This window comes from Oncorhynchus mykiss, chromosome 24 (assembly GCF_013265735.2).
Source record: "Oncorhynchus mykiss isolate Arlee chromosome 24, USDA_OmykA_1.1, whole genome shotgun sequence".
NCBI lineage: Eukaryota > Metazoa > Chordata > Actinopteri > Salmoniformes > Salmonidae > Oncorhynchus > Oncorhynchus mykiss.
This window is the reverse complement of record NC_048588.1, coordinates 21,730,539-21,756,143: the sequence shown is the minus strand read 5'-3', so window position 1 is coordinate 21,756,143 and position 25,605 is coordinate 21,730,539. Positions and strand designations below refer to the sequence as shown.

At 44.2% G+C, this 25,605-nt stretch overlaps 2 protein-coding genes across 6 annotated transcripts; one reads left to right on the top strand and one right to left on the bottom strand.

The window, feature by feature from the left end:
- The first annotated feature begins 524 nt into the window (after window positions 1–524).
- LOC110504016 (clathrin heavy chain 1) lies at window positions 525–21,037 on the top strand. Of its 5 annotated transcripts, XM_021582790.2 has the most exons (33): window positions 525–1,063; window positions 1,905–2,112; window positions 2,500–2,502; window positions 5,891–6,159; window positions 6,430–6,591; window positions 6,706–6,819; window positions 6,950–7,123; window positions 7,855–8,052; window positions 8,180–8,380; window positions 8,615–8,767; window positions 8,907–9,029; window positions 9,228–9,365; window positions 9,464–9,628; window positions 9,822–10,002; window positions 10,165–10,328; window positions 10,471–10,596; window positions 10,723–10,865; window positions 11,101–11,335; window positions 11,449–11,571; window positions 12,166–12,311; window positions 12,466–12,649; window positions 12,794–12,986; window positions 13,677–13,834; window positions 13,953–14,225; window positions 14,379–14,546; window positions 14,716–14,865; window positions 15,054–15,185; window positions 15,308–15,418; window positions 15,913–16,083; window positions 16,303–16,524; window positions 17,204–17,224; window positions 19,488–19,563; window positions 19,736–21,037. In XM_021582790.2, exons 1-33 carry the CDS (start codon window positions 1,022–1,024, stop codon window positions 19,870–19,872), a joined length of 5,064 nt encoding a protein of 1,687 aa, XP_021438465.1. In that variant the 5' UTR covers window positions 525–1,021; the 3' UTR covers window positions 19,873–21,037. The 5 variants fall into 5 exon arrangements, 4 of the variants coding, with proteins under 4 accessions (XP_021438465.1, XP_021438466.1, XP_021438467.1 ...); XR_005039340.1 differs by lacking the exon at window positions 19,736–21,037 and having other exon boundaries at window positions 17,204–17,410; window positions 19,488–19,568; XM_021582791.2 differs by lacking the exon at window positions 2,500–2,502 and having other exon boundaries at window positions 526–1,063.
- On the bottom strand, window positions 20,033–25,534 carry cfap45 (cilia and flagella associated protein 45). Its single transcript, XM_021582794.2, has 12 exons — window positions 25,343–25,534; window positions 25,088–25,201; window positions 24,785–24,927; window positions 24,400–24,544; window positions 24,079–24,249; window positions 23,712–23,890; window positions 23,474–23,603; window positions 23,107–23,253; window positions 22,751–22,864; window positions 22,440–22,633; window positions 21,921–22,145; window positions 20,033–21,641 (listed from the first exon to the last, which is right to left on the bottom strand). The coding sequence occupies exons 1-12, from the start codon at window positions 25,343–25,345 to the stop codon at window positions 21,566–21,568; spliced, it is 1,641 nt and encodes a 546-aa protein (XP_021438469.1). The 5' UTR covers window positions 25,346–25,534; the 3' UTR covers window positions 20,033–21,565.
- Window positions 25,535–25,605: the final 71 nt, after the last annotated feature.

Sequence of the window (25,605 nt, the reverse complement as noted above, 5' to 3'; positions counted from 1 at the left end):
TTTTGTTATTAAAGTGGGATGCTTGGGACAACCCAACTAAAACGTTGGTCAGGGTTAGATCTATGGTTAGGGTAGGATCCCACTTTGCATTTACTGGGATCAAATGGTAGGCTATCCACAAAATTATACAATAATTCAGAAAGGATCTGCATGGGACAGTACTACAGGACATTATGGACAGTAGCATGCATGACAGGTGCTGTTCTATTTTTCGAATTTATTTAATGACAAATCAGTCATTCTAGAGCTGAGACCCTGTGACAGACACGATATTGAAACATATCAACGTTCAAAATCAGCTGCCTGTCTGAAGCGTGATTAATCCGGAACTGATGTAAAAGATCGAATGACGTGACAAAAATTGGAACTCATTGTAAAATAAGAGTCAATAAGTGTTTGGCCAATTATACACATTAAAGTGTGTTTTTGACCGTTCCATGTCGAAAGCAAAGATGAAATCACAGATGGAACGATCATGTTGGGATGTCCTTCCCGAGATATCCCCAGCTGCTTCCGGATTGAAAACATTCTGACAAAGCTGGTGGCAAATTAAGATGTTTTACTCAGGCCGTTTAACTCTGAATATGTTTCACAATTCCGGTTTACTTAAGGGGTGGTTCTCAATGCGACAGCAGCTTGGTCTTGTCGGTTTAGTTCATTGACTGTATAAACAAAACACTTGGAGTGGGATATCTCGCTTCCTCTTCCATCTCTGATTCTGAGTCGTTTCCGCCGCCATTGCAGGTTTGGACTGAGATCAGTGCTAAAGCCACTGCCATCCATTCAGGCAGTGGAGAAAACGCACAAACATCCGGCGGCTACACTTGACATACGATTTTGGAATCACGACTAAGAAAATATACAAAATAACACATTGATTGGACGTAAAGATTCACTGTCTGACTACGATTTAAGAATCAGTGAGTGAGGAGGTCGTAGCTAGCACAGTGCTAACCTAGCCAGCTACCGTAGCTGCTTAGCTAGAATTTCAGGACACCGTAAAAGCAAAGAAAAACCCGCAATGGCACAAATACTACCTATCCGATTCCAGGAGCACTTGCAGGTATGAAAACAATATAGTTAAATACTAGTCGTGACCAGGTAGCGTAGCCATCGCGCTACACACCTCCAGATTTTTCTCGACTGCTTAATGATTTTCGCTAACAAGCTAGCTAACTGTAGCTAGCTGTCCAACACCTGCAGCGAAATGAATGACCTCTCTTCCCCCGTTTCCATGCAATGTTAACCTGCTAGCGAAAAGACTACCACAGTGTGTCAGCTAGCTAGTTAACTTTAGGGTTGCCATCAAACGTAACGTTAACAAACTGCTTTCGTATGACCGCTACTATTTAACTCAAATATATTTAATGGCTAGCTACTTAACTAGAACGATGTTTCTGCGTGAAAGTCCATTCAATAACCGCTAGATGTATTTATCTATGTCTGCTAGTCTGACACTGATCTTAGATTACCTTGGACCTTCATTCAGGTAAGGCAGGTGTTGAGTTAAATTGGCTTAATCAACAGACAGTAGTTCTATGCTGGTCAAAACAGCACAGCTAACTAGTTAGTACTATTATTATTTATTTGGCTGTAGCTAATTATATGGCTATAGGATGATAAAAGGGTAATGTGTTTGAGTCTTTACAAATGGCTAACTACATCACGAATCATCAACATAACATCTTAATCAATGAGCCTGTGCATGGGCCTTGAGGCCTGTTAGCCCACTGAACTAAAGCTAAGGCATTAGTTCCAGGACAGGAGCCAACACGTTCAGGTCTCAGACAAGATTACTCACTCATCATGCAAGCATTGTTCACAGAGCCACCTCTGCAACACAGTCATGCTAGCAATTGTTTTTTCAATAAACCATTCAAAAAATGTAATTATATTTCCTTTAGCTCCAGAACCTGGGGATCAACCCAGCTAACATTGGATTCAGCACCCTGACTATGGAGTCTGATAAGTTCATCTGTATAAGAGAGAAGGTGGGCGAGCAGGCACAGGTGGTCATCATTGATATGGCCGACCCCAACACTCCCATCCGTAGACCCATCTCTGCAGATAGCGCCATCATGAACCCTGCTAGCAAAGTTATTGCCCTCAAAGGTAAGTACTTCCACTTACCCCAACCCCCTGAACTGTTTCCTTTGACTCAACTAATATGTACAGAGGCTGTGTTTTTAACAATTGAATTCACCCAAACTAAGTGGTTAACTACGACTTTGATTGCTGTTGACCATAATTTCCCTGTGTGTTGCTGTCTTAATGTTTGCCAGCAAGTTATTGATCTAGACCTGTCACATTCTGCTTTGCGTTTTAATGACCATATACAGGCCTGTAGTAAAACTGCTTGTAATTTGCAATTTATAGTCTAATTTGAAATAAAGTAACACTATTGTACACTGATAAAATTGTCATACAATCATGAATGCTTGTCTATTTTTGCTTGTTTTTGCTCTTTTCGTTTCTTAATGCTTTCTTATATGTTTGCAGACGGTGAGTTGGATTTTATATATAATGAGTTGTGGAAGTTGTAATCATGTTTGCACTGTGTTGGAATGTCTGTCCAGTACTGTGTATGTACTTTTTACATAAGAAGGAGTGTTAGAAAGTAGAATGGAAGCACAAGGGGGATGATTTAAAGAGCGGGAGAATATAGGATAAATGACAAACAGAATATGGAAATACAAGGAAGTTCATCAAGACCTCTAGGGTAGAGGAAAAAAATCCCTGAAGTAAAAACGTCTGTGAGTGTGCCAATGTGCACCTTTTTATATCGACAAGTCCCCATTATGGCACATTGCACACTACTGTCTCAATGGCCTAAAGATCCAGGCTTGCACAGGCTGAGATGGTGAAATATTCCTCTGAAGCAAGATCATTGGGATAATTTGTTATTCATGCACCTATTATAACTATATCCAGTTTGAGAGCTGGTCTTGGCCTATAGGCCGAAGTAGTCATGGTTTGCATGACTTTGTCAGTGTGTCCTTGACTGCAGTGTAAGAGAGAGACTTGCATTCAGAGACCAAATGTATTGCAGATCCTGCATATTATTAGACTACAGGAAAATCAGATATGCAATGCAATATTTATTTCAATGCTAGACTATGGTAGCCAAATTCATTTGTATTTTTGTGTTGATTGATTAATGTTGATTTGACACCCCACCCCTGTATATTGGTCTTTATGTAGCCTATAATGTATTATATTTTACTTGTCAGGCAAGATAAGTGATCAAATGTGTCATATCTCTGCATTAGATAGGCTAACCTGTTGTTTTTATATATTTTTTAATCTCTGTGACTTGTGTAATCTTAAAACACCTGGACTACAACAGGAAATGTAGGCCTATAGACGTACAGTACCAGTCAACAGTACCAGCTACTCATTCAAGGGTTTTAATTTATTTTTACTATTTTCTACATTGTAAAATTATAGTGAAGACATCAAAACTATGAAATGACACACATGGAATCATGTAGTAACCAAAAGTGTTAAACAAATCAAAATATATTTGAGATTCTTCAAAGTAGCCACCCTTTGCTTTGACGACAGCTTTGCACAAACTTTTGACTGTACTGTGGGCTGTGCTTTTCGATGGTAAAATGTGAGAACTATAGCAGGTTCATCACAGGCTACAGCCACAAGAAATGAATGACTAGGAAACTCTTTCGTTGCTCCAATAATAAGCCAGTGATTGGAAAGCCTGAAATTAAATTGGTGTCAGTCGGTGCATCCCAAGACACTTCTCGTACCTCATCACATCTGTTTGTGCTTTGTGGTCTTGCGTTAATCTGCATTCAGACCCAACCCAAACTCCTTCATTCATCTCAGGATTAATAGTGGGTTAGGAATCCTGTAGAGCTGCTTGAACTTCAGATTCACACCCCTGAAGTTGACTTATGACTAAGCAGATACGTTAGAACTTGAGTAGAAGGGCCTTATACAGCCTCTGGCTTTTGTTGTTAAAGCCTGAATTCAAAATTGATTTAAAAAATGTGTTGATACCCCATAATTACAAAGTGAAAACATGTTTTTAGAAATGCTTACAAATTGATTGAAAATAAAATACTAATCTAATTTACATAAGTATTCACACCCCTTTGCTGTGACACTCGAAATTGAGCTTGGGTGCATCCAACTTATTTTGATCATCTTTGATGTCACTACAACTTGATTGGAGTCCACTTTTGGCAAATTCAATTGTTTTGGCATGATTTAGAAAGAAACACACCTGTCTATGTAAGGTCCCACAGTTGACTGCATGTCAGAGCAGAAACTATATCATGAAGTCTGAGAGAATTGTGATGAGGAATATATCTGGGGAAAGGTATAAAACAATTTCTAGAATGTTTAAAGTTTCCAAGAGCACAGTGGTCTCCATCATTGGGAAATGGAAAAAATATATGGAACTACCCACACTGCCTAGAGCTGGCCGTCTGACCAAACTGAGCAACCGGGAAAGAAGGACCTTGGTCGGGGAGGTGACTAAGAACCCAATGACCACTGACAGAACTACATAGTTCCTTGGCTGAGATGGGAGAAGCTGCCAGAAGGACAAGTCTACAGCACTTCACCAATCTAGGCGGACAAGTCTACAGCACTTCACCAATCTAGGCTTTAAGGGAGTGTGACCGGACAGAAGCCACTCCTGAGAAAAATGCACATGACCTCACACTTGGAGTTTGCAAAAAGACAGAGCATAAGACAGAGCAGAGCATAAGGAAAAATATTCTGTGGTCTAATGAGATACTCTGGCCTGAATGCAGAGCGCTATGTCTGGAGAAAACCAGGCACAGCTCATCACCTGTCTAACACCATCCCTACCTGAAGCATGGTGGTGGCAGCATTATGCTATGGGGATGCTTTTCAGTGGACTGGGAGACTGGTAAAGGGGGAACAATGAATGAAGCAAAATACAGGCAAGTCCTTGATGAGAACCTGCTTCAGAGTAAAAATGATTGTGACAGGATTTATGTTCCAACAGGACAATGACCCCAAGCATACAACCAAAGCAACGCTGGAATGGCTTCAGAACACGAATGTAAAAGGTCTTGAGTGGCCCAGCCAATGCCCAGACTTGAATCCCATTGAAACTCTGTGGAAAGACTTGACTTCACCACTGATCCCCATCTAACTTAACAGCTTGAGAAAATCTGCAAGGAAGAATGGGAGAAAATCCCCAAATCCAGATGTCCAAAGCTGATAGACATACCCAAGACTACTCAAAGCTGTAATTGCTGCCAAAGGCACTTCTACAAAGTATGGACTCAGGAGTGTGAATGCTTATGTAAAAGAGACATTTCTGTATTTCATTTTCAGTAAATTTGCAACATTTCAATAACCCATGTTTTCACTTCGTTATTATGTGGTTTTGTGCGTAGATGGTTGATAAATCTATTTAACCCATTTTGAATTATTCAGATTGTATCACAACAAAATGTTGGAATAAGTCATGGGGTATGAACTTTCTGAAGGCACTTGTTTGTAAGTTGTCAATTCACCCACTCCCAAGAGGTTGTTGCTTATAAGCCTCATCTGGATTGGTCAGTGTCTTCTGCCGTTTTGTATTGAGTGTTTTCATAACTGAATGCAGATCTGACCATGTTATTGGTTGTCCGCTGTGGTCTTGCTTTCTACATTGCAAGTGCTGTTTTGTATGGTCATTTAGTGGTGCTCGCACCGAACCATGACTACCAATATTTCTAAATCAAGCCGAATTTGCTATTACAATATTTAAATTTTCCCTATAGTCTAATGTTTGTGTGGGGATTAGTAGTTGACATTAGTTAGTGGTGATGGTGTTTTATTTATTTTATTTAACCTTTATTTAACTAGGCAAGTGCTATATCATCATACCTTTTTCTGTATGAATTTTCAGCTGCAAAAACCCTCCAGATTTTCAACATTGAGATGAAGAGCAAGATGAAGGCTCACACCATGACTGATGATGTCACTTTCTGGAAGTGGATCTCCCTCAACACTGTAGCACTTGTCACAGACAATGCTGTCTACCATTGGAGCATGGAGGGAGACTCCCAGCCAGCCAAAGTCTTTGACCGACACTCCAGCCTTGCAGGCTGTCAAATCATCAACTACCGCACCGACGCCAAACAGAAATGGCTGCTTCTCATTGGGATTTCAGCACAGGTACTGAAATAGAAGGAATTATATTGTATTTCTGGTTGACACTAGCTGTAATCTACTGTAAAGTGACTTGCATTTTTTTTAAATTAATCAGTTAATCCTTGTGAGTGTCCACTCTTCTGTACAGCAATACACTGACCTGATAGAGGCTAATCTCTTGCTTTTTAACTGTATTGAAGCTTGAACGTCGTCATGAAATGTTCTGCCCTGAAGGCTTATTTACCACTGGAACAGACTGCTGTAAGACAAGCTCTGTGTTTTCCCTGATTTTAGCAAAACCGTGTGGTGGGAGCCATGCAGCTGTACTCTGTGGACAGGAAGGTGTCCCAGCCCATTGAGGGCCACGCCGCAGGCTTTGCCCAGTTCAAAATGGAGGGCAACACAGAGGAATCCACACTGTTCTGCTTCGCTGTCCGAGGGCAAGCTGGAGGAAAGGTAGGACTCTCAGCATGGACATGGAGTAGTCAGCAAGTGCTGTAATTTAATGGGGGGTAGGAGAGAAGAAAGGGAGATGTTGTTTTTCTTCTGAATATGTTTTTGCTTTTCTAGTTACACATAATTGAAGTGGGGACCCCACCAACAGGCAATCAGCCATTTCCAAAGAAGGCAGTGGATGTGTTCTTCCCTCCTGAGGCCCAGAATGACTTCCCTGTAGCTATGCAGGTACTGGAACCACTTCACGGTAGACTGACAAGCACTCATACCTATTCCATACAGACATGCAGGGCCTCAGCATTAATACCCGCTATGATACAGCTACTGAAGCCGTGTGTCCCTGCTCTCTCTCCTCTAGATCAGCTCTAAGCAGGATGTTGTCTTTCTCATCACCAAATATGGCTACATCCACCTGTATGACCTGGAGACTGGCACCTGTATTTACATGAACAGGATCAGCGGGGAGACCATCTTTGTTACAGCCCCACATGAACCAACCGCTGGCATCATTGGAGTCAACAGGAAAGGACAGGTAAGTCTCCACTGGGTAGCCAGGAGTGAAGGGGAGTGTGTTAGTCCTTTTATCAGGAGTAACCAAATACCAGTGAGCTGATCAATGAGTTTCCTATCCAAAACACACACAACCATTAAATATTCAGGAGGATGGAAAGCTGATTCAAGTCTGTAGAGCCCACTGCTCCAGCTCTCCTCAGAAATCACAAATACTATACCTGTGTGATGGCTTGAGAGTCCCATTTATTAAACTGTGTGTGTTAGAAATTGTGTGGCAGTGTGCTTTTGTCTCTTAAGAGTATGATTGATGTGTGTGTCACTTGGTGACCTTGGCTGAGGGAAGCCTCAGCAGTGAGCACCATGTGAAACACAGTTGGAAGTCCCCTCAGGCGTCCTAATCTCCTTAAAGCTCCTGGCTCGCTAACCCTCCAAGTCTGCTGCTCCTTTACATCTTTATGTATCAAACACATACATACACACACACACACACACTGCTCCATGGGGATGGCCATCTGTGTACTTCATGAATCTACCAAGCCTAATTCACAAATACCATTCTCTATTCCAGCAGCAAATGTTTTTTTTTACACAGTCAATTCAATTTGGAATAAATATGAGTTTAACAAAGGAATGATATACCAATTTTGTTACAATTGTCTCCACTTATAAACTAATGTAATAGTACACATATCTTCATGTCTGTATAGGAGTGGACTCTAACCCTGTCTGTGTGTTAATGTGTTTGTCCAGGTGTTGTCTGTGTGTGTGGAGGAGGAGAACATCATCCCCTACATCACCAACGTGCTCCAGAACCCAGACCTGGCCCTTCGTATGGCTGTGCGCAACAACCTGGCTGGGGCCGAGGAGCTGTTCGCCCGCAAGTTCAACACCCTGTTCGCTGCAGGGAACTACTCTGAGGCTGCCAAGGTGGCCGCCAATGCTCCCAAGGTACTGCCAATGCACCAGAACACCCGAACAATGACATAATCGCTATCTGATACTCGTTCTGTCTTTTATCGTTATCACACTTTTTAAAATGTCATCTTGTATTTTTCGCACCTTTCCTCCTCCCCAGGGTATCCTGCGTACCCCAGACACCATCCGTAAATTCCAGAGTGTGCCGGCCCAGCCGGGCCAGACCTCTCCCCTGCTGCAGTACTTTGGCATCCTGCTGGACCAGGGCCAGCTCAACAAGTTTGAGTCCCTGGAGCTGTGCAGGCCCGTCTTACAGCAGGGACGCAAGCAGCTGCTGGAGAAATGGCTGAAAGAGGACAAGGCAAGGAAACCATAGTTATCATAATAAACTGATACTATAGCTTTGTTCACTGGTAAGTGCGGATGTTCAACATTGAGCTTTACAGTTTTATGATCCAATTATGTGTTGCTCAACATTTAGCACTGGTCTGTTCAAATATGCCTGTAACTATTGGGCTGGCTAGGACTCGGTTAGGAATTCACAGCTTGTTGTGAGTTGTCTCAATGAATGAACATTGCATGTATTCTTCTACAGCTGGAGTGTTCTGAGGAGCTGGGGGACCTGGTGAAGTCAGTGGATCCCACTCTGGCCCTCAGCGTCTACCTCAGGGCCAACGTGCCCAACAAGGTCATCCAGTGCTTCGCTGAGACCGGACAGTTCCAGAAAATTGTCCTCTATGCCAAAAAGGTTAGTGGTGTTTCTATTTTTATCTACTAGACCTGTCCAATATAACATTTTGACTTGACACAATGGATTTCTGTAATATGGTCAAATTAGATTGTGTTAAATTTAACTATACAATATGTTTTCCGTATTTTCACTCTAGGTGGGCTACACCCCAGACTGGATGTTCCTGCTGAGGAACGTGATGAGAATCAGTCCAGAACAAGGCCTGCAGTTCTCCCAGATGCTGGTGCAGGACGAGGAGCCGCTGGCTGACATCACACAGGTCAGAGGGCAAAGGGCCAAACGTCTTCCCCACCTCAAGAATTCATTTATCGTCCTATTTCTTTTTATATTTAAATTTGATGAATGGAAAAAAACCTGGTTCATTGCTTTTTTGTGAGGTGGCTGTATCAAATGATGGCTGTATACAGTAACATGAATGATGTGTGGTAGCTGATGTATTGTCTGTCTCCCTGTTCAGATCGTTGACGTGTTTATGGAGTATAACCTGATCCAGCAGTGTACCTCCTTCCTCCTGGATGCCCTGAAGAACAACAGGCCTGCTGAGGGGCCTCTGCAGACACGCCTGCTGGAGATGAATCTGGTCCACGCCCCACAGGTACACATGCATACCACACCCACAGCAATTTAATGTTTTTTGTTCCACTGACTCGTAGACTCAATTTTAAATGAATGCTGTTTTTTTCCCCACTTCAGGTGGCTGATGCCATCCTGGGCAACCAGATGTTCACCCACTACGACCGTGCCCACGTTGCCCAGCTGTGTGAGAAGGCTGGCCTGCTGCAGAGGGCTCTGGAGCATTACACCGACCTGTACGACATCAAACGGGCTGTGGTGCACACACACCTGCTCAACCCTGAGGTATAGGACTCTATCTAACACACAATCACACACTGCATGGAATAGAATGTCCTTGACCAGAATGTTCATAGTCTTGGAGAGCGGTGTGTGTGCGCTTGTTGTTTTTTGCTCTTAAGAAATGTGACCTTGACTAATGTGTGCATCTTCTGTCTGTGCACTGACTCTGTGTATATATATTGACTCTGTCCTACAGTGGCTGGTGAACTTTTTTGGCTCCCTATCAGTGGAGGACTCTCTGGAGTGTCTTCGGGCCATGCTGTCGGCCAACATCCGTCAGAACCTGCAGATCTGTGTCCAGGTGGCCTCTAAGTACCACGAGCAGCTCTCCACCAACTCCCTCACCGAGCTCTTTGAGTCCTTCAAGAGCTTCGAAGGTAAGCAGACCATACACCTGACGCAAACCACCTACCTGACGCAAACCACCTAGTCTTGTCCTCACCTGCATGGAACATGGTCATGAGTGTCTCAACAACCACAGTTGTTCTTCCTTTCGCTCTATCTGTATAGGGACTAAGTTCTGTCTCTGTTCATTCCAGGTCTGTTCTACTTCCTGGGTTCCATCGTTAACTTCAGCCAGGACCCAGAGGTCCACTTCAAGTACATCCAGGCCGCCTGTAAGACGGGACAGATCAAAGAGGTGGAGAGGATCTGCAGAGAGAGCAACTGCTACGACCCCGAACGAGTCAAGAACTTCCTCAAGGTAAGGGAGAAAAGGAGGCATTCTGCAACATGACATCACAGCTCCGCATACTTTGATCTTTATTTGGTTAATTACCCTGAAAGCCAGGTCTGGATGTTAGTTTGATTCTGTGAGCTGATATGAATCTTGCCTCTCTTCACAGGAAGCTAAGCTGACTGATCAGCTCCCCCTGATCATCGTGTGTGACCGCTTCGACTTTGTCCACGACCTGGTCCTCTACTTGTACCGCAACACCCTGCAGAAATACATTGAGATCTATGTGCAGAAGGTATACAACCTCCTATTAACCTGTGTAGGACTTTACAGCTTCTTTATTCACACGGAATTAAAGGGTCACTACCATTGTAAAATTTATAAATGCTCTGTAACTAAAATATATATTTGTGTATGTCAGGTGAACCCCAGCCGTCTGCCGGTGGTGATTGGAGGGCTGCTGGATGTGGACTGTGCTGAGGATGTGATTAAGAACCTGATCCTGGTGGTGAAAGGACAGTTCTCCACTGATGAACTGGTGGCTGAGGTGGAGAAGAGGAACAGGTAAGGAGCATGGGGACATGATTTGTCTCAGCCCAGACTGGCTTTATATTAAAGGGACCTGTCTTGCGAGGGCTTGTTTTTGTCACCAACTGCAGCTGTAGTGCATTTAATTGTGACATTACTTCTGAAAGAGAAAGTAGGATGAAGTGGTGCTGTTTGACCCAGTTAAAAGTGGAAATATGTCTAGTTTATGAGCGCCTGAAACTTGGAAAATGTATCTGTGTGTTGTCTCCAGACTGAAACTGCTCCTACCCTGGCTGGAGGCCCGTATCCACGATGGCTGTGAGGAGCCAGCTACCCACAATGCCCTGGCCAAGATCTACATCGACAGCAACAACAACCCAGAGCGCTTCCTGCGTGAGAACACCTTCTACGACAGCCGCGTGGTGGGCAAGTACTGTGAGAAGAGGGACCCCCACCTGGCTTGCGTGGCCTACGAGAGAGGACAGTGTGATCAGGAGCTCATTAATGTGAGTGGGGAAATAAAACGTATTTATTAACTTGACTAGTACATTGAAAAGGTAATTTAGCAGTGTTTGCATATGTTTGGCCTCATACTGATCATCTTACATTTCCTGTAAAGGTGTGCAATGAGAACTCCCTGTTCAAGAGTCTGTCTCGCTACCTGGTTCGCCGTAAAGACCCTGAGCTGTGGGCCAGTGTGCTGCTGGAGACTAACCCATTCAGAAGACCCCTCATCGACCAGGTATGGACCTGTTCCTGCATGTTAGAAATGCAAACATCGGGGCTCCCGAATGGCGCAGTGCCACTAGAGATTCTGGGTTCGAGTCCAGGCTTAGTCGGCTGCGACTGGGAGATCCATGGGGCGGCGCACAATTTGGCCCAGCTTCGTCCGGGTTAGGGGAGGGTTTGGCCTGGGATGGTGCTGGGATGTCCTTGTCCCACCGCACACTAGCGACTCCAGTGGCGGGCCGTGCACAGTGCATGCTGACACAGTTGCCAGGTGTACAATGTTTCCTCCTACCCATTGGTGCGGCTGGCTTCTGGGTTGGGTTGTGTTTCGGAGGAATCACGACCTTCGCCTCTCCCAAGTCCGTACGGGAGTTGCAGTGATGAGACAAGACTGTAACTACCAATTGGATACCACAAAATTGGGGCGAGAACATCATCCTCACGAAAACCATTGTCCCAACCTCTACTGCGATGCCCCACCCACACTTTCCTCATATTTCTCATGATGGTTAAATTGTTATTTGTGACCCATTTTGGCTCCAAGTGGCTATATTTCCTCCATTCTGGAGTAATGATTGATGTTGATTATGTCTCTATCTTTTATCAGGTTGTTCAGACTGCCCTGTCTGAGACCCAGGACCCAGAGGAGGTTTCAGTCACAGTCAAGGCCTTCATGACTGCAGACCTCCCCAACGAACTCATTGAGCTGCTGGAGAAGATCGTTCTGGATAACTCAGTCTTCAGTGAACACAGGTACTAGGGCTACTGAGGCTCTACTATCTGTGCTCACTGGCAGACTGAGCTGTCCATTGTGTGTCTGCTCTTTCAATACTGGGAAGCTTTGGAATGTTAAACTTTTGTTTTACTTTGTCAATGCTGAGCAGAATTCATCTGTGTTTTTATTCAGAAACCTTCAGAACCTGCTGATTCTAACAGCCATCAAGGCAGACCGTACCCGTGTGATGGAGTACATCAACCGCCTGGACAACTACGACGCCCCTGACATCGCAAACATCGCCATCAGCAACGAGCTCTTTGAGGAGGCATTCGCCATCTTCAGGAAGTTTGACGTCAACACCTCTGCCGTGCAGGTCAGTGGTCAAGTCTTTCGCTCTGGGAAATGGACCATTGACCGAACAGTTGCCGGTTCAATTCACATTGTGGACAATGCTACTGTTCTGCTTGAATTCTACAGATCAAGAGGTGAACTTGACAATTTTTCTCTATGTTTTTAGGTTCTGATTGAGCACATTGGGAACCTGGACCGGGCCTATGAGTTTGCTGAGCGCTGCAATGAGCCTCCAGTGTGGAGCCAGCTGGCCAAGGCTCAGCTCCAGAAGGGTCTGGTGAAGGAGGCCATCGACTCCTACATCAAGGCTGACGACCCCTCTGCCTACATGGAGGTGGGCCAAGCTGCAGCCCAGAGCGGTAAGAAATAACATTGCTCCACATAATGTCCAGCATACGAGCAACAAAAATGTTCAATGTAGGCTTACCATTTGAGGTGAAGGTATTCACATGCTGTATCTAAATGGCGGTAACGTAGTCTGGGTACCTCTCCAATCTCAACGTTCAGTATGCAGCTGAATTTCTGGCGATGTTGCTCATTGGTTGTAGGAAATCATTCATATTTCCCATGACAACATATGGAGCCTCGAAACAAACATTTAGCTGTTAGCTAGGAAAGTTTTATTTTGAGGCATAAAATCAAAGCTAAGATGTCTTGTGGCTGGAATTGCAGTATGTTTTTAGTTTGAGAATTTTGGTGTGAGCTAAACTTTTGACCAACTGGTTTAGTCTGGGGAAACAAAATGGTTGCCGAGCAACCAGACACCAACACAATCTGAGAGAGAAAAAAGGTGTTAGTTTCAATATTTGCGTAAGGATAGCTGTGAGGGTTTTTGAATCACGATCAAATCATGATTCAAATTATAGAATGTTCAGAATTGAAGAAAGATATAGAATGTTCAGAATTGAAGAAAGATATAGAATGTTCAGAATTGAAGAAAGACCAGTATCTGGCAAATGACAGAGTACAAGGAGTAGAATGTAATAGCTGAACAGAGATGGCAACCAGGCGAGGGGGGAAAGGGCTTAGTGTTCCCCTACTATCCTCAGGTAACTGGGAGGACCTAGTGAAGTTCCTTCAGATGGCCCGTAAGAAGTCCCGTGAGTCCTACGTGGAGACCGAGCTCATCTTCGCCCTGGCCAAGACCAACCGCCTGGCTGAACTGGAGGAGTTCATCAATGGACCCAACAACGCCCACATCCAACAGGTACTCTCCAAACACGATATACACACACTGCCACACACACACAGGTTTACCTGACACATCCCTCTCCATCACTGCTGACCTGTATCATATGTTTTCTTATTGTCTTTCTCTATACCAGGTGGGTGACAGGTGTTATGATGAGAGGATGTATGATGCGGCTAAGCTGCTCTACAACAATGTGTCCAACTTCGGGCGGCTAGCGTCCACCCTGGTCCACCTGGGAGAGTATCAGGCCGCCGTGGACGGAGCCCGCAAGGCCAACAGCACCCGCACCTGGAAAGAGGTGTGCTTTGCCTGTGTGGATGGGAAAGAGTTCCGCCTGGCCCAGATGTGTGGCCTGCACATCGTTGTCCATGCTGATGAACTGGAGGAGCTCATCAATTACTACCAGGTAAGGTACTACCATTTGGTTCAATTACTACCAATAGTCACTCTCATAGCAATTGCCTTATCCAGGCAAGAGTTTAAGAGTTTTAGCATGTGATAAATGTGTTTTTAATGGTCCTGGGTTGATTGAAGATGCCATGGTTGTGTTTGTCTCTAGGACCGTGCTTACTTTGAGGAGCTGATCACCATGCTGGAGGCAGCCCTGGGCCTGGAGCGGGCTCACATGGGCATGTTCACCGAGCTGGCCATCCTCTACTCCAAGTTCAAACCCCAGAAGATGAGGGAGCATCTGGAGCTCTTCTGGTCCAGAGTCAACATTCCAAAGGTGGGAGAGGAAGAACACTGCCAGATAGATGTCTAAATGCAAGGGGATTCAAATGATCTGCATAGTCTTCCTATTTTATTTGTTCATATGTTTGTGTGTGAGAGATTCAGTGACTATCTCAGTGTGCTGTTTTGGGCTGGGTGAAGATAATGTTAATGCGTGTCTGCAGGTCCTGAGGGCTGCAGAGCAGGCCCACCTGTGGGCGGAGCTGGTCTTCCTCTATGACAAGTATGAGGAGTTTGACAATGCCATCATCACCATGATGAGCCACCCCTCCGATGCCTGGAAGGAAGGACAGTTCAAAGACATCGTCACCAAGGTAACTGACTGACTGCAACAACACCCAATCTCAGCATTGACTGGATCTCATGTTTTAGATTTGCAAACATTTCATGTTCGTCACTCAAGGTTAAGATGTATTCCATGGTCATTGTATTAGACCAAGTATTTGTCACTGAATAGAAATCCACATCCCGCAGCTGAACGTATGATGCTTTGTCGTACTAGGTGGCCAATGTGGAGTTATACTACAAGGCTATCCAGTTCTACCTGGAGTTCAAACCATTGTTACTGAACGACCTGCTCATAGTGTTATCACCACGACTCGACCACACCCGCGCTGTCAACTTCTTCATGAAGGTACTGGGACGCTACTGTGTCCATACTTGATAGATTGAAAGCTATCTTGTATGTCAATATTTGGCATTCAGAACGACCTGCTTGACTGTCCACTGACTGAACTTTTCTCTGTCCACCTCCAGACCAAGCAGCTGTCACTGGTCAAGCCATACCTGCGGTCAGTGCAGAACCACAACAACAAAGGTGTCAACGAAGCACTTAACAACCTCTTCATCACAGAGGAAGACTATGCGGTACTAAGATCTTTTAACATACAGTGGCAAGAAAAAGTACAGTTGAAGGTTGGAGTTGTTTTTCAACCACTCGTTTTCCAAAAACACGTTTTTCAACCACTCCACACATTTCTTATTAACAAACTATAGTTTTGGCATGTCGGTTAGGACATCTACTTTGTGCATGACACAAGTAATTTTTCCAACAATTGTTTTCAGACAGATTATTTCACTTCTAATTCACTATCACAATTCCTGTGGTTCATAAGTTTACATACACTTAAGTTGACTGCCTTTGAACAGCTTGGAAAATTCCAGAAAATTATGTCATGGATTTAAAAGCTTCTGATGAGCTAATTGACATTATTTGAGTCAATTAGAGGTGTACCTGTGAATTTATTTTAAGGCCCATCATACCGCTCGAGAAGGAGACTCGTTCTGTCTCCTAGAGATGAACGTTCTTTGGTGCGAAATGCAAATGACTTTCTCTCTTGTTACTACTCTGTCCTGTCCAGGCCCTGCGTGCCTCCATCGATGCCTACGACAATTTTGACAACATCACCCTGGCCCAGGGCCTGGAGAAGCACGAGCTGATTGAGTTCAGGAGGATCGCTGCCTACCTCTTCAAAGGCAACAACCGCTGGAAGCAGAGCGTGGAACTCTGCAAGAAGGACAAACTCTACAAGGTCCAGCTTCTCCAAATTTATATTAACTCATATGTTGTCTACAGACCAGTGACCATCAGCTCACACAGATACCCATGATGCTGTTGTTTTTGTAAAATGTGTGGGTCATATCATTGCTTTTAGATATGTCACTGTCTGAATTCTCTCCCCTTGTGTCTCCCATGTTTTGATGTGCCTCCCCTGTTTTGATGTGCCTGTCTGTGGTGTTTTGATGTGTAGGATGCCATGCAGTATGCGTCTGAGTCAAAAGACGTGGAGCTGGCTGAGGAGTTGTTGGCCTGGTTCCTGGAGGAGGATAAGAAGGAGTGCTTTGCCGCCTGCCTCTTCACCTGCTACGACCTGCTGAGGCCTGACGTGGTGCTGGAGACGGCCTGGAGGCACAACATCATGGACTTCTCCATGCCCTACTTCATCCAGGTCATGAGGGAGTACCTCTCCAAGGTGGGTTAGGTTGGCCACTCCTCGGGTGGCAGTTCACCCCATACGGTATTTTATACATGACCTTAAACCCTTACCAGACTACCAGTGTCTCCAGTGAAAAGTAGGTACTGTTAACATGGTGATGCAATTTGAGTTCACCTTCTTTTAGGAGATTTTAAACAACCACAACTTCAGCCGATCTCATCCTGTTCTGTTTATCTCGATCATGATACCGGTAATCATGTTTCTTTTTGATTTTATCTCTGCTACTTTTCCATACAAAAGTTCAGGAGATTCATACTGCTTAGTATGCCACATATGCCACATATTTGTCATATGGCAAGAAATACCAGAACACTCAGTTCTTGTGATGGAACAAAATGGTAGTAGAGTCTACTGGGTGGGCTCTTGTAAAAAATTATGCATGTTATGTTAAGCTTAATATAATGATATTTTAGAAACAAGTCTGCTGATTTATAAAATATATCTGGTAAATATTGTAATTCTAACTTAAAAGTACCACATCAACAATTGTACTAGAGCTTGCATTTGTATCAAAAGGGGCTCATTTCCATCTCTCGCTGTGATTTTTCTTCTGTTTTCTTTGTTGATCTGATGATTCCACATTTGTTCTCTCTGTTGGGGGAGAGTTTCAGTGTTAGTTTTTCTTCTTAAGTTGCCTCTCTGAATTCCCTTTCAGGTTGATGCGATTAAGGAAAAGGTGAAAGTCCAGTCCATTTCCAGTCATTCTTTTTGACCCTCTGTAGTCTGTAGTTTGGAGGAGTAAAACTAGAGGAAACTGCATGAGTCTGTCCCCTCCCCATGTCACTGCTGCTTCTGACTCCACACCTTGACTAGACAACCCACCCAGAGTCGTCTGGAGTGGGGCTCTCCCACCCTGCCTTTGGTGAGCTGCTGGGCATGCTGGGGTTTGGAATGGCTCTGTTAGCTATTGCTCTTTGTTCCAGGGTTGAATCAGTGACTGACCAATCAGGATTCAGGAACTCATTCACCCCAGCAACACCCAAACAGAGGGATGTTTAGTTCCATTCCTTTGAGGCTGTCCACATAAACCAGCAAACTCAGTAACTGTCCAGGAATAGGAAAGTATAACCTACTGTAGTCAGACAATCCTCTCCCTTAGACCTGTAGATACTAATGAAAAACTACCACTGTCTGTAATATCACTGAGCTGCTGTTGGCTTGAATCTGTACCACTTGCCATTTAGTGATCAACCTTGGTAGGGTAATGAGGTTTGATTTGTACTGAAATGTATGTTAAGACAGCCCTGGGGCCACATTTGAATTGTTCAATGTTGTCCTTATAGTGAAGTTATGTAGCCTCACATTTGGCTATGCACAGCTGTAGACTGCTGTAAAGTGGGAGTGTAGAACATACTCTGTATGGAAATTGATGAAGTGACCATTCTTTCAGAGTTCCTTCTTATATAACTGTTTACGGAATTAACTCGTAAAGAAATTGAACTTTTTAATGTTAAATATCCTGCTTCTGAGTGGCACAATGGTCTAAGGCACTGCATCTCAGTGCAAGAGGCGTCACTACAGTCCCTGGTTCGGATCCAGGCTGAATCACATCCGGCTGTGATTGGGAGCCCCAACGGGGCGGCGCACAATTGGCCCAGCGTCGTCCGGGGTAGGCCGTCATTGTAAATAAATTGTTCTTAACTGACTTGCCTAGTTAAATAAATGTTAAATCAAATCAAAATTGGAACATGTATGTAGATGTTTTTTGTATGTTATTATAATTTTGTTCCTTTGATTTGTTATTAGTTGCATTGTAGTGTCTTTGCTATTCCAGAACTTAAGTGTGGGGTACTGTGTGTGTGCTTAGGGTGTGGAACGCGTGTTACAAACTTGTAGTGTGTTCAGGGCAAGCATGCATTTCACCCTCCATAGCATTTGCAGCACTTTGGACCGGCTAGGAGACATCGTTGTTGGCTGTGCCTGCTTCGCGACGCCTTGACTGGCCGTACAAACCATCCCTCCATCCTCTCACTCCCCCCACTGTGGCTCTCTGCCTCTCATGCACTCTTCTAAACAGACAAATTAACCTAACTGTCGCTTCAGCATGTCTCGTTCCCCTTCAATGAGCCTACAGCCTGTTTACCTGTATCTTAAAACAACGACTTTGTTTTGCCAGATAGCAAGTATGTAGAGAACTGAACCCTACGTTGTGATCTGACAGGAGAGAAGTAACTGTCTCAAGTTGCCTTATCATGGTTTTCCAGAAGTGATATTGTGGATTTTCAGGAGGAATAGGTTGTTTCACTTACATTCAAGACGCTGCTCGCTTTTTCTTGTGAATTGTCTTATCATGTCTTTCAATTCCTGCTCTGAGCTGCTTAACAACTTATCAAGAGGACCGACAGGATAAAGATTTGCCATATTTGCTGGTCGACAATTTAATGTAAATATAATCTTACCATTTAGAGCTTTTTTTTTTATTATTGTGGTTTCCAGTTGATTCGTTGGATCTGTTCTACTTCATGGTAGGGAAAGTTTTCTTGTTAGCATTTGTGGTAGTGCTTGTAATCCCTGGTAGTTCAGTTTCTGTGACGTTGGACCATATTAGAGCTGTTGAAATGGGTTTGGTTCTCTACATACAGTCCAAACACATGGAAATAGATTCATCTGGTGGCTGGATGGTGGGACCATTGTTTTTGTTTAGGCCTAGCTGTGTGTCTAATCTGACGTTAGACTTATTTACAACCCTAATGCTTGTCAAGATTGGTAGCTAATAACACCAGTAGCCACTAGTGACAATGCCTGATAACAACAAACTCCCACACCCGTAGCATGGCCTGCCTCTTGCAGCCTGTTTTAATCTTGACTTTATTCGTCTCTGCCTGTCAGGAATGGTCCCATCGGCTAGCCAGTGAAATAACCCAGAGGTCAGTTATAAGGGCGTCTCATTAGAGCTCCCCTTGCTGGTTAACATGCTCACTTCTCTGCTTGCCTCTCAGGTCGACAAGCTTGACGCCTCAGAGTCACTAAGGAAACAGGAGGAGCAGAACACCGAGTCCCAGCCCATTGTTTATGGTACGACGACCTCTACATAACCCTGCCCCTCTATTGGTTGAATATGTTAAACGGGGAACTATTATGCTTTGCTTTGTAGTTTTAGCACCTAGCCAGTGTTAACCCTTTAGAGTGTGTTTGTGTTATCAGTTTTGGCATGATCTCATGCTAGTGCCCTCTATTTGTGTTGCAGGCACGCCCCAGCTCATGCTCACTTCAGGCCCTGGTCAGGCTGTGCCCCCCCAGCCTGGCTACGGAGGTTACGGCTACCCAGCAGCACCCGCTGGTTACGGCCAGCCTCCCCAGCCTGGCTTTGGCTACGGCATGTGAATGCCCACCCCACCACCCCAACCCCTAAGTCATCTGTTTCTCTCCTTATGTTCCTCACCAGCCTACCATGCTCTTCTACTCACAGAATAGACAAACATCAAGCAAACCTGTGCTCATTCAATTATTTTTATTCTGTTCTCCCTTAACTGCAATGAATGACTTTTTTTATTTGTATTGTTTTTGAACAGAAATTGGACAACTTTTTTTCTTGGTTTTCCACATTCCATATTTATGACTACTGAACACTTCCTTTAATGATTTTTTAAAACCGGTTTATGTTATGTATTTAAGTGGACCTTAGAAAGAAGCAGTTAGCCTTTTTGAAGTAGTTGGAACATCTGATTTGCACTGTCGTGAGAAGAAACTAATAGAAACTCTTAATTTTGATGTACTGAACGTGTGAACAGTTTACATTGTCTATTGTCTGTATAATGCATTTCATTATTGTATATTCTGAAAAAAGGTTACATAATATTTGAACATATATTGCCACTTCAATGACTATAGCTAGCAACACTAAGTAACAATAGTATATTCTGCACAGGCGTGTAGCTTTATGGAGTTTTAAATGCATAGACGTATGTATCTGAGTGTGTGTGTGTGTGTGTTCTAATGATCTAAATAAGAATTTGAATCCCCCTCGGCCTATACTGGCTCTTCAGTCAACCCCAGTAGATGTTAGTCCTCCTTTGTTGACTCAGTGTGTTTTTAATCTAGGTGACCTGTTTTGCTGTGTACAGTGCTTGTGTGTGAGACTGTGTCTGTGTATATGCAGGGGCGATCGAAGGCTGACTGCAGACCCGTACATGTGTATTTACTCATCACCCTCCTTGTGCTGAGGTCTGTGTATGCCAGGTGTTGTGGTGTTCTAGGTCACCATATTTTTGTGTGTACATAAGAAGGATCATTTAAAAAAAAGTGGCGATCCTACTCGTCGTCCTCCACAGCGCTGTCCCGTTTGGTTCGGTCAGTGCGATTGGCTCTGAGAACAAATAGAGGAATGGGAGGACAGGCTCCTTTTGGTGTCCTAATGTCAACTTGTTTAGATCAGTAACACTCCTGTAGGTTATGTATTTCAATGGTTATTATGAAGAATTAGATCTCAGTACTACAGCATAGTGATTTGTTGAGAATGGTCTGAAATAAAAGCCTGTATTTACCTTGATGTATTCCCAAAGTGCTTTTGAGCTGTGTGTGTAAAGTGTCATCCTAATCTCTGAACATACCTTTCTATTATCATGCATATTAACAATAAACATTGTCATAAAAGCCATGCTGAAAGGGACATTTAAAAGACTAAATAAAAATGATATCCTGTAGATAAAATAATATTGGGTCCTGTATGACTGGAATCTGTTAGGCACAGTCCAATTAATTGATCTAACAAAACAGTATACATTTTAAAATCACATTTAAGTCAATATATTTTATTTTAGCTTCGATCAGTTGAATAGTTAATGTGCACTACTTAAGGTCACGCCTACAGTACAATTATAAATATTCATAGTTTGTAATAGTCATCTTTATTCAGAAATGATCTATTGATCACTAACACAAAGGTGCTGCACTAGATTTATACCCTGTACTAATTATTTTCTCTCTACCCTGTCAAAGTGTGATGGCAGTGCCAATTTATCTCTATTGTGAAATCTTTGATAAAGATCAGGGTTTGTGTTGCAGTCTGTCAGTCATGCTAGTGAGCCAGAGCAGGGAGAGCATGCACCCTTCTCTCCACTTCATTGCAATACTTCTCTGGAAGTCCAGCAGCCCTACAAGTAAAATGAACAAACATGAATTACAAAACTAAACCTGACCATCCCCCCCAAAAACACTTGGTTTACACACAGTGCTGTTGCTTTCACATAATATCCTCTCAGTTCCCCTCAATTCTACATACCACTTTGTCCCTTTACATAGTTAGTCCCCACCCAGTCCCTGTACATTGAGTTAGTCCCCACCCAGTCCCTGTACATAGTTAGTACCCACCCAGACCCTGTACATAGTTAGTCCCCACCCAGTCCCTGTACATAGTTAGTCCCTGTACTTACTTGAGCTCCCTGAGCTTCTTCTCCTTGATCTCATCAAGGCGGATGCGGCGATGGCGGGCCTCCTCGTCCAGCCGGTCTCCCTCTTTGTAGACCTCCCTGCGCAGGGCGATGGCCTGCATCTCCCGCTCCCTCACCTGCTGGCGCACCCCGTCAGCGTGACGCAACACCTTGATCCTGTGTTTCTCCTCCTTGTCCTTCTCCTTACAGATGGATACCTGCTGGGCCCTGGGGTGAGAAAAAAAACTGGCTGTAAAACGCAACTGCTAATACAGAGACCTTTACTAACATTTTAAAGTGTGGTTGTCCAAGGCATAGCATAGTGTTATGCTCTGATTTATGAAACCGCCTATAATACAAGTACAGTTATTGGGTTAGTACAGTAGTAACTACCCACTGGGCACAGATCAATTCAACATCTATTCCATGTTGGTACAACGTAATTGCATTGATATGACGTGGAAACAACGTCACTGAGCAGTGTATGCTCAGTGGGTACATCTACTTGGTGTCATGGTGTACCTCAAAACCCTGTCAAACTCAGCCCTCTCTCGCCCAGCCTCGATGGATAGGAGGTGCTCCTTATGTGTGACCTGCTCCAAGCGAGCTGCCTTCAACCTCTCCTCAACATCCACCTTCTTCTTGAGCTGCTCCTTCTCTTTTCTCCTCCAATCTCTCTCTGCTCCCTCCTGGTTCCTCCTGGCTCGAAGCTCATCCTTACAGTCATACACAAAACCACTGTAACCATTCCTCCATACCTTTTATGATCAATTACGACAACAACAGGTCAGTGTGAGCCACTGTAAAACAAATGGAACTTTGGTGCTGCTCACCTGCTCTGCCTTGTGGTCTTTTTCTCTCTCCTGTAGGGCTCGCAGTCTGGCCACGTCCTTCTCCTTCTCTCTCTTGATGCGTCTCTGTTCAGCCTCGTACTCAGCCTCCCGCTCCTGTAGGGGTCACACAAAAGTATATTTGGCTGCGTTAACACGGGCATTCTAATTCAGATTTTTTTCTCTAATTATTGGTAAAAGAACTGATCTGATTGCTCAAAATACCAATTTGTGGAAAAATATTACACTTAGGCTGCCAGTGTAAACGTAGCCTTAGACACCTTTTTTGTCCTTTTGCTTTCTGACCCAAAACAAGAAGGCCAAACCTATAATAAAGTCCATAATGGAGTAACTCTTACCATTTTCTTGTGGGTGTACTCCATAGCCCGGAGGTCGGCCAGTCTCTCCTCCTCTTTGTTGCGCTCCTTGGCCAGCAGGCTGTCCTCGTTGATACGGAGGATCTCCTGCTGCAGACGCTGCTGCTCCTCCTTCTTCCTCTCCAGAGCCTGGGAGACACACCACACCATTCTGTTGTTTATTATTCCTTATGCCTAACTGCATTGCGATCCATTCATCAATGATAATCATTAGTTGCAAGAGTACAAACAGATCTGGGACCAGGCTAATTCATGAGGAATTTCTAACTGAAATTCAAAGTGGTAATACATTACCCTGGCGATAAAACTGTTGTACTGCACAAGGAGACTTGTCTCTAACTAATAATACCTCCAGCTCCTCCATCTGCATCTTCTCCAGGTTCTCCAGCATCTGCTGGCCCTCCTGCTCCTTCATCTCATTCTGCAGCATCCTGTCCTCCAGACGCTCCTCAATCTGGTTTATAATCAGCTGCTTTCCCCTATAGACACACACAGGGAAGACAGCTGAGGCATTACAGTTTGGAAGAGATGTAGTGTATTTGCTTTTAAATGGGCCATTGTGTGTGTGTGTGTGTGTGTGTCCTCACTGGATCCTCTGGTGTTTGCGCAGCTCGTCGATCTGCTCCTGGGCCTCCAGGGCTCTCCTGCGGTCCACCTCCATCATGGCATCCAGACGCCTCTCCTCCTCCTGTAGCTCAGCCAGGATCTGCTGCCTCTCCAGGATCTGGGCATCCCTCACCGCGTGGCACCGGGCACCCAGGATCAACTGGCCACAACAAAAGGGTACCATACACGACACACACAAGGACACGAAGATGGAAGAGTCTGGATAGGGCATGGGTAAAAAAACTGGGGAAAAGTGTGATATTGCAGTGATGTTGGGACTGAAGTTGAGATAAAACAAATAACAAAGAGTAGCGAAGAGAGAGTGAACGGTTGATTCTCTTGCTGTACCTCATTGAGTTTCTTGACCTCGTCCTCCTGCTCCATCCTCATGGCGTTGGCCCTCTCCAGCAGATACTGAGCTCTTTCCTTGGCCTCGGCCTCCAGTTCACTTAGGGCCTGGTTCTTCTGACGAGACAGGTCAGCCTGGCGGATATGGGCCTTCCTATCCTCAGCAGCATCCTGGTCAAGAAAAACAGCAACATTGGAACAGTGCAAAGGTTAGTTTGGGTGTAATGCTGTAGCTGGGACCCTGTACTGCCAGTTAGTCACCCAGCTTTCATGTGGTAAAGGTTGCTTACAAATTCATCAGGTACATTTGTCCTTTCTCACCATAGCTGCTTCTCTCTCCCTCCTCTGGGATTCCAATGTGAACTCCCGCTCCTCCTTGGTTGAAACCAGAGAAGCTGTTGCGATCCGCTCAATATCAGTTGGGCGGAGGATGACAGACAACCCAGACGGATCCTTACATGGGATCCTGGCAAAATGACAGCATGATTTGTTTTTATTTTGTAATTCACCACCACTTGTAAAATGTGATTGTGGGATATGTTTATTGGTGCAATGTAGGTTTATGGAACTGGATGGCATTCTCTTTTATAATGAGTAAACAGTAATAAACACTGCCAAGTGTAATACTGTTATGTTCACAAAGCATTAGACTTGATGATCACATCAAGTAAACGAATGAGAAGTTGAGGTATTGACTGATACTTGCTTCAGGTCTCGGATGAGGTCCTTTGTGATGATGCGAACTGTCTCTAGGTTCTGAGTCTTCTGACTTGGAGCAGACCTGGACTGGCCCCTGGGTCCGAACCGGCCACCCCTCTCAGTGTCCTTGACATTGCAGGCTGACAGAGCCTTGAGTAAGAAAATTCAACATATATTTACACCAATTCTCACACACACACACACATACATACATACATACATACACAGACCTTGCACAGTTCAATTGTCACGTCTTATTGCTATGTGTTTATCCAATGCAGATCAAAGAAATGGCTGACATATGGCCCACCTGTTTTGGGGTTCCAAAGAGGCTCTCATCCACATGAGAGGTGAGTGCACGGGTGCGATAGCGACGTGAACCGGAGCTACCAGAGAGCCTAGATGAAGACCCTATACTCTGCGGCTGCGACAAAGTCAACAGTGTTGGTACTGGTAGAGTTATACAGTAATTGAACGTGTGTACAGACCAGCAAATAATTATGACTTTCATGAATGTCATTTTTATGTCAAGCAAGATTGTGGGCCTGTCTCTGATTCTACTTACCATGATGATCGTCAAAAATAGTCCACTATCATCAACCAAAATAAATAACAGCTAAAATAATGACAGGAAAGTCACCATTATAATAACACAACGAATATCCAAGGTTAGGAAGCACCTAGTTAGCTATTTTTCGTTCTTAATTATGGGAGAAGTGCTTGGCATATCCCTGAAAATGAGATGTTCTGTTGTTGTGTATCCATGGAAACCCTGATCTTAAAACGGAAGAGTCCACGTGGCCTCTGTACCCGCCCTCTTGACACAGC

Excerpts from the sequence above, each read along its gene's own strand:
- LOC110504016 (XM_021582790.2), top strand. The coding sequence starts at position 1,022 with ATGGCACAAATACTACCTATCCGATTCCAGGAGCACTTGCAG. Across the intron at positions 1,064-1,904 it reads GATTCCAGGAGCACTTGCAG|CTCCAGAACCTGGGGATCAA; the intron begins GTATGAAAACAA and ends TATTTCCTTTAG. Across the intron at positions 12,650-12,793 it reads TCAACACCTCTGCCGTGCAG|GTTCTGATTGAGCACATTGG; the intron begins GTCAGTGGTCAA and ends CTATGTTTTTAG.
- cfap45 (XM_021582794.2), bottom strand. Across the intron at positions 24,545-24,784 it reads GACCTCATCCGAGACCTGAA|GATCCCATGTAAGGATCCGT; the intron begins GCAAGTATCAGT and ends TCATTTTGCCAG. Across the intron at positions 22,865-23,106 it reads AGTACACCCACAAGAAAATG|GAGCGGGAGGCTGAGTACGA; the intron begins GTAAGAGTTACT and ends TGACCCCTACAG.